Here is an 11,159-nt window from a genome sequence, read left to right on the forward strand (position 1 = left end):
TGAGCCGATTCAGCTAAACATTTTTATAGATGGTTTGAGACGCAGTCCAAGCAGTTATTGGACGCTTCTGCTGGAGGAAAAATTAAGTTGAAGACTCCTGAAGAAGCAATGGAACTTATTGAAAATATGGTTGTTAGTGATCATGCCCTTTTGCATGATCGGACTCATGTACCCACAAAGAGAAGCCTGCTAGAGCTTTCTTCACAAGATGCATTATTGGCACAGAACAAACTGCTAGCTAAGCATCTAGAATCACTAACAGAGACACTTAGTAAGCTACCAACCCAATTGCAAGCGACTCAACCTTCACATTCAACAGTTATGCAGGTTGGAGGTTGTAGCATATATAGAGGAGTGCATGAATCTGGTTGTTGTATACCCCTTGATGATGTAAAAGAAGTGAATTATATGGGAAATCAACACAGACCAGGGTTTAATGTAGGTGGATTTGCAGGTTACCAGCAAGGTGCCAATTTTAATCAGAATCAAGGGTAGTGTAGGTCTCATCCTGGGAATCAATTCAACAAAGACCAAGGAGGACCATCCAACAGGCCTCAAAATCAAGGGCCTAGCCTTTATGAGAGGACCACCAAGCTAGAGGAGACTTTGGCTTAGTTCATGCAAGTTTCAATGTCCAATCACAAGAGCACAGAGTCTGCTATAAAGAACCTAGAGATTCAAGTGGTACAACTAGCTAAGCAAATAGATGAAAATTCTTTTGGAGGTTTTGGGGCCAATAGTGAAAAAAAAATCCCAAAGAAGAATGTAAGGCTGTTATAACTAGAAGCAAGAAGGCAACCATGGAGGAAGATGAAGGGAGGATGAGTGATGAAAAGGAGTTAGTTGCTGAAGGAGAAAAAGAAAAAGAAGAAGATCAAATGAGGGAGAAAAAAATAAATGATGAGGAGAATGAAGAAAAAGAAGAAAAAAAATGAAAAAAAAAAAGAGAAAAAGAGGAAGTAAAGAAGACAAAAAGTGAGTTGGGTAGAGAAAAGAAGGAGGAGGTTGTCTCATATTCAGGGAAGGAAGCACCATACCCTTTGGTGTCATCAAAGAAAGACAAGGAACGACACTTTGCTCGTTCCCTTAATATCTTCAAGAAATTGGAGATAACTATTCCCTTTGGAGAAACCTTGCAACAAATACCACTCTACTCCAAGTTTTTGAAAGATCTACTTACCAAAAAGGGGCAAATATATCCATAGCGATAATATTGTGGTGGAGGGAAACTGTAGTGTTGTTATTCAGAGAATCCTTCCACCAAAATACAAGGATCCAGGGAGTGTCACAATCCCTTGCTCTATTGGTGCGATGTTTGTTGGAAAAGCCCTTATTGACTTGGGGCCAGCATAAATTTGATGCCTCTCTCCATGTGTAGAAGGATTAGAGAGCTAGAAATCATGCCAACAAGAATGACATTGCAACTGGCAGATCGATCTATTACAAGGCCTTATGGCGTGGTAGAAGATGTTTTAGTTAAGGTGCGACAATTTACCTTCCCTACTGACTTCGTGATCATGGACATTGAAGAGGATGTTGAAATCCCACTGATTTTGGGTTGTCCCTTCATGTTAATTGCCAATTATGTGGTGTACATGGTGAAATATAATCTAGAAATGGGAATAGATGATCAGAAGATCTCATTTGACTTGTTTGATGCAGCAAAGTACTCACTTGACCGGAATGTTTGTCCTAAGATGGATGAGGTTGAGAATGAAATGATTCTGATGGCTAGAGCCAAGCTTGCTCCAGACCCTTGAGGTAACATGCGTCAAGCTAATGATGTTAAAGAAGCACTTACTGGGAGGCAACCCAACTCCTTTTCTTTGTTTTCTTTTTATGTGTTTTCTTAATCATTGCATATAGTTAGGTTTTAGCTTGTTTGAGATTGTTAGAGTAAGACTTCAGCATGTTTTATATGAGAAAAACGGGGTGCTAAAGCTTCTCTGAAGTTGTGGATATAGAAATAACTTAGAAAATTTTTCAATCATCCACTCGCTCAACACGCCTTGTGCACTAAGCGAATCAGTCTTCATGCGCTGAGCGAGTAACCACTCCTGTTGAGCGCGCCAACCCCTACCATTGGCTGAAGGGGTCTCGCTAAGCAAGACAATTGCGTCCAGCCCAAAAACTTCTCTGGAATTGCATTTAATGGAATTGGGCTAACGAGCCAACTCACTAAGTGCAACACATAGTCTCGCTAAGCGCATCTGCATGCTAAGCGCAAATAACTCTCTGCTTGGACCCCCTTGTCAATTGGGCCAAGCGAGTCATACCTGCTAAGCCCAAATCCCTCTCTGGAATGGCATTGCACTAATCGAGACCATCTCACTAAACGCGATCCCACTACTGCATCTTAAGGCATTTAATTCGCTAAGTCGGCCACATCCTGCTTAGTGGAAGTTATAGACCAATCAAAGTTGTAGAACTCGCTAAGCGCGTACTTTCGAACTAAGCCCAAATCCTTCTCGGGTTTTCTAATTCTCGAATTGGACTAAGCAAGTTTGTCCCACTAAGAACATGAATTTAAAATCTGAAAATTCAAACGTCACTGAGTGCTCGCTTAGCGAGTCACTCGCGTTAAGCGAGACAGTCGAAACTGCTAAAAATAAGACATAACTGCCCTAGGTAGTTACTTTTGCATAATTTATCCATCATTGGCATTCACCATCTGCACTGTACTCATATTTTCTTGCTACCCTCTACTTCTTTTTGCCCTCATCCCTACTCACTTAGTTCATCCTCAGCAATCCAATTAAGTACTTCTTACTTTATTTTTTTTTTATTTCGTTTTTGAACCCTAGGGTAGAAGACAAATTGGCTTGCTCTGTAATTTTGATTATCTATTGATATTGCTATTCATTGCTTACTTGTTTGATTATATGTTGTTAGGATTTAATTTCGCGTATAATGTATGTTCATTTGATGGGTTTTGCTTAGATTTCCTATGCCTAAAGGTGACTAGGAAGTAGAAGCTTCGAAGCCCCAATTTTTCTGGAAATTTCAATGTACTCGCTAAGCGAGTTCATTAATTTTGGATGAATTTTTGGGTTTTCTGATGAAGTCGCTAAGTCGGCCCTGTCCCACTAAGCGTGTTCGTCATTTCTGTTTAGATTTATGCTTTTATGTATGAACTCGCTAAGCCATCGTTCTTCGACTTAGCGAGTGTTTAAAATTCTAGTTTTTAATTTCTTAGCTCGTATGAACTCGCTAAGTCGGCCCTGCTGTGCTAAGCGAGTTAGTTTACTTAGGTTAGAGTCTATAAGGCTTTTGGTATTCTGGTTGCGGCTAAGTGAGCCATGCTCGCTAACCCCATGCCTTTGTTGTTTGAGTAAGCCTAGGCTAAGCGAGTCAACCTCGCTAAGCCCAAGGCAATTTAGTGTTCTAAAATGTTGTTCATGCACTAAGAGAGTCATGCTCGCTAAGCACAATTTCTTCTCTGTTTTTAAATAAGGCTTAGCGAGCCTGCTCGCTAAGCCAACTATGTTACAGTGGTCAAGTTTGGCTAAGCGCCTACTGGCACTAAGCCTGTTTAGTGTGTCGCGCTAAGCGAGCCTGTCTCGCTAAGCGCAATTAGCTCTCTGTTGGAGAATAAGGCTTAGCGAGCCATGCTCGCTTAGTCATTGTGTTGTGTCAGCTAAGCGAGGGTGTCTCGCTTAGCCAGAGTCCTTATTTTTCAGTAGTTGCACTAAGCGCGCCCTGCGTCCTAAGCGTATCATGTTATTTTCTGAAGGCGCCCTAAGTGAGCCAATCTTGCTAAGCGCCCAGTTCATTTTTCTGTTTTATTTTTCTGCTTTCAGTTTTGAATAAAACCTGTCTAATTTTATTTCCTGTGATTCTTTTGATGCAGATGGCCTCTAGGAAGAGAAAGGCAACAACCTCTAGACCTTAGGAGCCCTACGACAAGACGAGATTCGTCTCCAAGGTCTCTTGGGAGCGCTATGAGCAGAACGTTCACTCTCGGAACATCCTTTGGGAGAGAAACATTAATTTATTTGTCACCGAGTTCGACAAGTTCCGCCGGGAGCTCGAGAGGAGGCGGTGGCATAAAGCCTTGACCAGGCAGCTTGATGGTCGCATTGATGTAGCCCTGGTCAAGGAATTTTATGTCAACCTTTATGGCCCAGAAGATAAGTCCCTGAGGCAAGTCAGAGTCCGAGGCAAATTGATTAAGTTTGATGGGATTCGCTCAACACATTCCTAGAGACCTCAGTGATTTTGGAGCCAGGGGAGCATTACACTGCTTACTCCAGATTCTGTCATACTCATCCGGACCCATAGGAGCTTTCATCAAAGCTCTACATCCCTGGGCGAGGATTTGTTCTTAATGCAGAGGGAGCATTGTGGAAGTTACTCAGGAAGGACCTCGCCACACTTGCACAGACATGGAGTGTCATTTCATACTCCAACCTCGCCCCCACCTCTCACACGTCCGATCTGAATATGGACAGGGCGAGGTTAGTTTATGGACTTGTGACGAAGATAGACATGGATGTGGGCTCGTTCATCTCTAGACAGATTTCACAGATGGCCCTGTCCAACTCCTCTCGGCTAGGATTCCCTGCACTTATTACAACACTATGCATCGCCAGAGAAGTGGTCCCTGACTCACTTACTTTTGAGTCCTTGAGCCCTGCCATTAATTTGGCATACATTAGGAAGAATTGATGGAACCCGGATGATCCCACGATCACATTTCCGGACCCGCAAGGCTTGGGCTCAAGGACCTATGGACGCTTCCACTTTTGCTCCTTCCTCCTCTACTCCCACACCTGCTCCAGCACCACCAGCTCCTCCACTCAGAGCACACCATGGCTTATGTCTGGTGATGCAGAGCATTCATGACTTGGCTCAGCATCGACACATTATAAGCATGGAGGATTTCATGGCTCAGGTGGCCTGGCCAGGAGTCCATCCTTCTCCTTTGGGGGAGGTGAGGCTCCTATAGCCCAAGAGCCGCAGCCAGAGTCGGAGGCGACACTCGAGGCCACACCTGAAGAGACGCCTGAAGACACCCCTGCTGCCACACCATCTGAGGCACCTGAGGAGGGAGATGGCGCTGCAGACACGGATTATGTTGTAGACATGGCAGCAACGCAGAGCTCCTGGGATCCCTGGCCTATTCCAGCACCGGATACATCACTACCAGCCCCCGATGCCCCCTCCACACCTCAAGATAATCCTACACCGGCACAGGATGGCTGAAGACATGACTTATTTATTTTTATGTTATTTAGATTCAGTTTTTAATTTTTAGTTTTTAGTTTTAGTTTATTTACTTATTTAGCAAATTTCACAGTTTTTTGAACAACTTACATTTATATGCACAGTGGCTTGTTTTGATTTTAAATTTTGGTGTTTGTGATTGGTTTTGAAATTGGTTGATTGCATGACTTGAGTGAATTGCGATGTTAGATCACGTGCTTTGAATAAGTATGCGGTAATTAGAAGAGAAAGAGCATGAATTAGGGGCATAAGTGAAAATGTTAGTTTGTTTGACAGGTAAATTGTGAAGGTAATCATTAGCCATAACTCGGTGAGTATGTGAACCTTAATTGTGAGAGAACGACTAGCATTGAGTGTTGATTTTTGCATGAATCTCTGAATACTGAATGAATGCATGATTTTTGAAATGATAAAGGTCGTGATTGATTGAATTAGCCACTTAGTCAAATAGCTTACCATGTTCTTGAATGATGAATCCTTTGCACCCATTTTGAGCCCAAATCTAATTGATTGAGTTGAACCCTAAGTCTATTGAATTATAATCTCCATCTACCTTTCTTTAGGTTGTAGGAGAGCATTATGGTTCAAGGAAAATTTGTCCCAAATTTGGGGGAAGGTATTGGGTGATGATAATTGTGGTAAGATAAGCAACAACCATAGGAAAGTTGTATAAAGAAGCAATAAGTAAAAACTGCTAAAAAAAGAGAGAAAATGAAATTTTAAGAATAAGCAAAATCTATGTGTGTTGTTGCTTAAGCTAAGTGCCTTATATAATTGTGGCAGTTCAATAGAAGCTGGGAATAAAAAGGAAAAGGTAATCTAAGGATGAATGCTCTCCTAGAACCTAAGTTTTTGCATCCTAGAAAAACCACAAATTGTTTGTAGCCCAGCCTCATTACAAGCCAAGAAAGTCCTTTAGATTCAATTTGTGTGCTTGTGATTGTATGGCATGAGTATAAATGCAAAAGTTGAGACTTGTGTTGGTTGTTAATTTGAAGAATTACCTTAAACATTTGTGCTTATCAGAGAAACAGTGACTGTGAGGAATAGGCTTGATGAACTTTCCTTGATACCTGTCTTACTTGCTAGCTTATTTCATTTGTGCTGCTTAATGATCATGTTCATATCTTTGAAATTCTACATATCTTTATGAAGGGTTGTTGGTTGAAATATTGCTTGCCACTTATGTTCATATGATTGAATGTTTTGGAACAAACACACTTTTGAGTAACCACTGTGAGTTCAGTCACTTAAGGACAAGTAAACTGTTATTTCTTTACTTAAGGAAAAGCAAAACTGTAAATTTGGGAGAGTTTGTTACTCGTTATTTACGACTAACTTTTGTATTGAATAGTTTCATAAAATTAGCATCTTTCCTCCAATTTATGGTTCTTTTGTAGGAATTGTACATATTTTCATGTTTAGTTTGATTTTATATAGTAGATACTCGCATTTTGTGAATTAATGTTGAAACCACTTCAGTTTTAGGCTAAAAGAAGAAAAGGTTCAAGTAGCTGGTGTCTCACTAAGCGAGGCACATGCGCTTAGCAAGTGACATCCGCTAAGCGAGGCATGCAGCTCGCTTAGCGTGCTAGGAAATCCTAGAAAAGGATCAGTCAGAGATGTGCTCGCCCAGCATGCCGCAAGCTCACCCAGTGAGTCGTTTGTCTCTTCCCGCACTAAGCGTGCCCAGCTCGCTAAGCCAAATTTCACTTACTCTTGCTCAGTGAGCCAATCTCGCTAAGCGAGCCTTCATAAGCTAAATTGTCAAAGTAGCCTTTAAAACATTGAAGTTGGTAGAAACTAAAGGAGGAGTCAAAAAATAAAGTCAAGAAAGAAGCTAGAGCGACACAAACGAATCACCAAGAGAGTTTAGGTTAGAGGAGTGAGATTAGGGTTCTAGAGGTTGAAGGAGATATCCTCAACCCTTCCTAGCCATTTTTCTTCACTCAAAATCTGTTCTTTTTTGTATTGAAAGCTCATTACTTGTAATGGAAGGCTAAAACTCTTGGTTGGGAAGTTCTGCTGAACCCTTGATGTAACATTCTTTTACTATCTATTTAATGTTGTTTTTATGCATTCATTGCTTCTATCCATGCTTATTTTTACATGCTTGTGGCTTGATCACCCATTTGTATGTGTAGTTAGGATTTTTAGCATTCGAAAGTGCTTTAAAGGCTTAGAACTTGATAGAGCAAGCTAGAAAATTGTATGTCTAGGAATGGAGTGCAGCGATCTAGTCCATATTATGCTATAGACTTAATGCAACTCTTTTAGGTTGAGTTTGTTGAGGGATCAAGGATGAGGTTTAAAGAGAGTTAGGCCCATTCACTTAAGGGATCTTGGTTTGGGTAATTTCTCAGCATAAGAACACTAGGATAACATTAAATAGAGAAAAACACATAACAACATCAAGGAAAATTCAGTAGAATGATCCAACGCTTTTTACTTCTCAAATCTTTAGATATTTAGTTTATAATTAAATAGATTTTTAGAACAAAAGCCCAACTTGATATTTACTTATTTTCAGTTTATACAAATGTTTGCACACTGAATATACATTTTCTGAGTGAAACAAATTCCTTGTGGACTCGACACTTTGTCTTATTGTTTTAAGATATTACTTATGCGACTCGGTACACTTGTCGAATAACATCGCGAACAAGTTTTCAGCGTAATAGCCTTTCACCATTCTTACGCCTACTGGTCAGAAGTTGATCCCACCAAATACTAGCATAATCGGTGAATTCAACAACAACTAGTTTAACCTTTTTCTCCTTAGAAGAATTATCGCAATCAAACACATGTTCAACCTTTCTCTCCCATTCCAAATACAATTCAGGATCATTTTTACCTTTAAACGTAGGGATTGTCATCTTAATGCTCCCCAAATGAGTATCTCTTCTTGGTTCGCCCCTTTGCCTTCTTCCATGACTTCTTACATCAGAATACTCCTCTTCCTCTTCTTCTTCTGAATTTGATTGTCTACGACTTCTAGATCGGAATGGAGATTGCAAGCTATCCAATCTTATGTTTAAAGCTTGAAATTGTTCATTAGCAGCTTTAACAAAACAACTTGAGATCCACTCCTTCTTCTCCACTCATGATTAAGATTGCTACAAGAATTGTGTTAGAAGTGATCGTAAATGGACAAATAAATATCCTCACACAAATACTCTTTCACATGTTTACACTTAATAATTAATTTTTTTCACTCGTGTTTCACTCTTTTTTGGCAATTTCCCTTTGATAGTCTCATCACTCTTGCCTTTTACCACTCAACTTCTCCTTCTCCTTATGAGCTCTTAATTAAGAACCTTTGGGGTTGATTATACATGACAAGACACAACAAGGGATCAAATCAATGAGAACTTAGTGAATAAGAACAAACAAAGGACAAGGAATAAGGGATTTAAGAAAGGTGTTTGTTTTTCTTTCTCTGCACTTTTTTTCCAGAAAATTCAAATTTGAATGCAAATACGTGATTAGGCATATCTAAATCTAGATGATAACGAAATTTTGATTCCAAATTTGAAAATCAAATTCAAATCCTAACAACTTCAATATCCAAATCTGGATTGCAACAGATTTTTGGCTCCAAATTTGAAAAACAAATTTAGATCCTAACAACTTTAATTATCCAAATATTGATTGTATCAGGCAACTTTAATTATCCAAATATGGATTGTAACATAATTTTGGCTCCAAAATTGAAATTGGATTTTTTTGCACAAATTTTTGATAATATATATAAAAAAAGAAGACAAAAAGATATTGATACTAGATAGAGTTCAGAAAAGAAAGATAGACTCAAAGAAATAAAACAAAGGAAGACGAAACAATAATATAGAATTAAATAAAAGGAAAAGAACAAACAAAGGAGGAAACACAGAAGAAGAAAGAAAACACAAAGGATAGATAACATTGGATTTCAAGAATCGAAGCTCTGATATCAAATGATAAGAGAACACTTAGGATCGTCTTAAAAACATGTATAAAAAGAAAGGAACTTGACCCTAACCACAACCTACCGGTAGAACCAAAGTTATCAAAAGGAGCATGGCCTTAATCCTGACCTGTCAGTAGAACCAACACTATCATTTCTTACCCCAAGAACAAAGGAAAAGCTCTCACAATATAGAAACTCTCAAATTTCATTAATCTTCCAAATCTGCCAACAACTAATCTAATCTATTTATACTCCTACTAATAATCCTAATTTAGACCTAAGGCCCAATAACTAATCTAATAATTAAAAGACTTTAAAATAACAATAAAAGGTTGTGTATGTTGGGCTTAATTATTATCTAATCAGCCCAATATTAATAGTTCACCAAAATTGATCAACTCAACCCATGAATGATGCTTGTCTTGTAAATTGGGCTTCCCAAAGTGGTTCTTCAAGTTGGCCTCAAAATATCTTCATCAATTTGTAGGAGAGTGACCCAATTAGGTGCAACCCTTAATTCACATTGGTCTTCTTTCTTTTTTATCTTTAGAATCAGGCCTTGCAATGCTTGATTCATTCTCTTAGTCTTGGACCATGTCATAGGACCTCCAATCCCCGATAAAGGATCATTAGACGGGCTGGTTGCACCTCCACCACGAGCAGTGGGATTTTTGTGAATAAAATTTCATTTTTAACATCGTTTTTCTAAAACCAATGTTAACAGGGTGATTTTCACATCGGTTATTTTAATAATCGATGTTGTCTAAGCACTCACAACATTGATTTTTAAAAAATCGATGTTAACAAAGAGATTTTAACTTTAGTTATTTAAAAATTGATGTTGTTTAAGCACTCACAACATTGGTTTTTTAAAAAATAATGTTAACAGGGTGATTTTAACATAAAGAAAACCCTAATAGTAGCACACGCACTACCTAAAAAACAAACATAATCCTTCAAAGTCGTCATTTTCTCTCTCCTCGTTCACATCTTCACCCTACACTGGCGTTGTCCGCCCAGTCGTCTTTATGTCTATCCGCGTCAATGACGAGTACATCATCAAAGGCTTCTCCTCAACCTCGGCGGCATCAACATCATTCTGCTCAACCTCGCCCTCAATCGCAACCGCATGAAATTCATGAAGGTTTCCTATGTCTTCGTTGGAGTCTCCTCCGTTGTGCTAGCTTATGTCATAAGCATGCTCTTCATCCACGATTTAAGAGCAAAAATCATGCAATTCACAAAGTGTTGATCTAGATTAAGCTATAAGCTTGTTAGGATCTCCGTGGCGGCATCAAATTTGCCTTCTGAAATTGCAATTGTGGCCCCCATTAGGGACTATTTGGAACTGATGGATTCTACGGAGGTGTTAGACAACATCGTAGAGGAAGTGGGAGACAAAGATGCAGGTTTTTGCGAAGTGATTAGGTTTGGTATTGTGTGTGACCATTCAGAAGTAGTGGTGGTGGTAATGACTGAAACGACATCATCTTCATTGTCTTCTAGAAGTTGCTTTTTTAGCTCCTGGAGACGGAGGTCTATTTGTTTCTCTTCCACCCCTGCTAATTTATTCATCTTTAGATATTCTTAATTGTGTTGTGTGATGCACTTTGTGTGTGCTTGGTTTCACAATGGACATCATCATAATTGATTTTACTTCCAGTCTAATGTTATTGTAGTAGAAAAGGATGCCTTTGGTGTTGTCTTTTTACTACTGTATGTGTTGGTGTGGCCTTGCAGGTTAGAGTTGATATTTATAATTTGAGTTTTCAATAATATTATTTTTGGATTGAATGTGAAGAACATATTTTTTATTAAAAAATGTTTCCAAAATTCATATATGTGTTGTAGTTCAAAAAAAGGGGTATATGGATTTGCAAGAAGTTGCAAAAGGATTCAAGTTGTGCTTCACCCTGCACCTGGGCTGCTTCTGATCCATCTTTATTTTTGGTTCGAGGAGAAAATTATTTACAAGACCATCAAA

At 39.1% G+C, this 11,159-nt stretch overlaps 1 protein-coding gene across 1 annotated transcript; it reads left to right on the forward strand.

The window, feature by feature from the left end:
* Positions 1-4,678: 4,678 nt before the first annotated feature.
* Positions 4,679-5,205, forward strand: LOC102669885 (predicted GPI-anchored protein 58). The gene is made up of 2 exons (XM_006590033.1): positions 4,679-4,820; positions 4,895-5,205. Exons 1-2 carry the CDS (start codon positions 4,679-4,681, stop codon positions 5,203-5,205), a joined length of 453 nt encoding a protein of 150 aa, XP_006590096.1.
* The last annotated feature ends 5,954 nt before the right edge of the window (positions 5,206-11,159 follow it).

This window comes from Glycine max, chromosome 10, assembly GCF_000004515.6.
Source record: "Glycine max cultivar Williams 82 chromosome 10, Glycine_max_v4.0, whole genome shotgun sequence".
Lineage (NCBI taxonomy): Eukaryota > Viridiplantae > Streptophyta > Magnoliopsida > Fabales > Fabaceae > Glycine > Glycine max.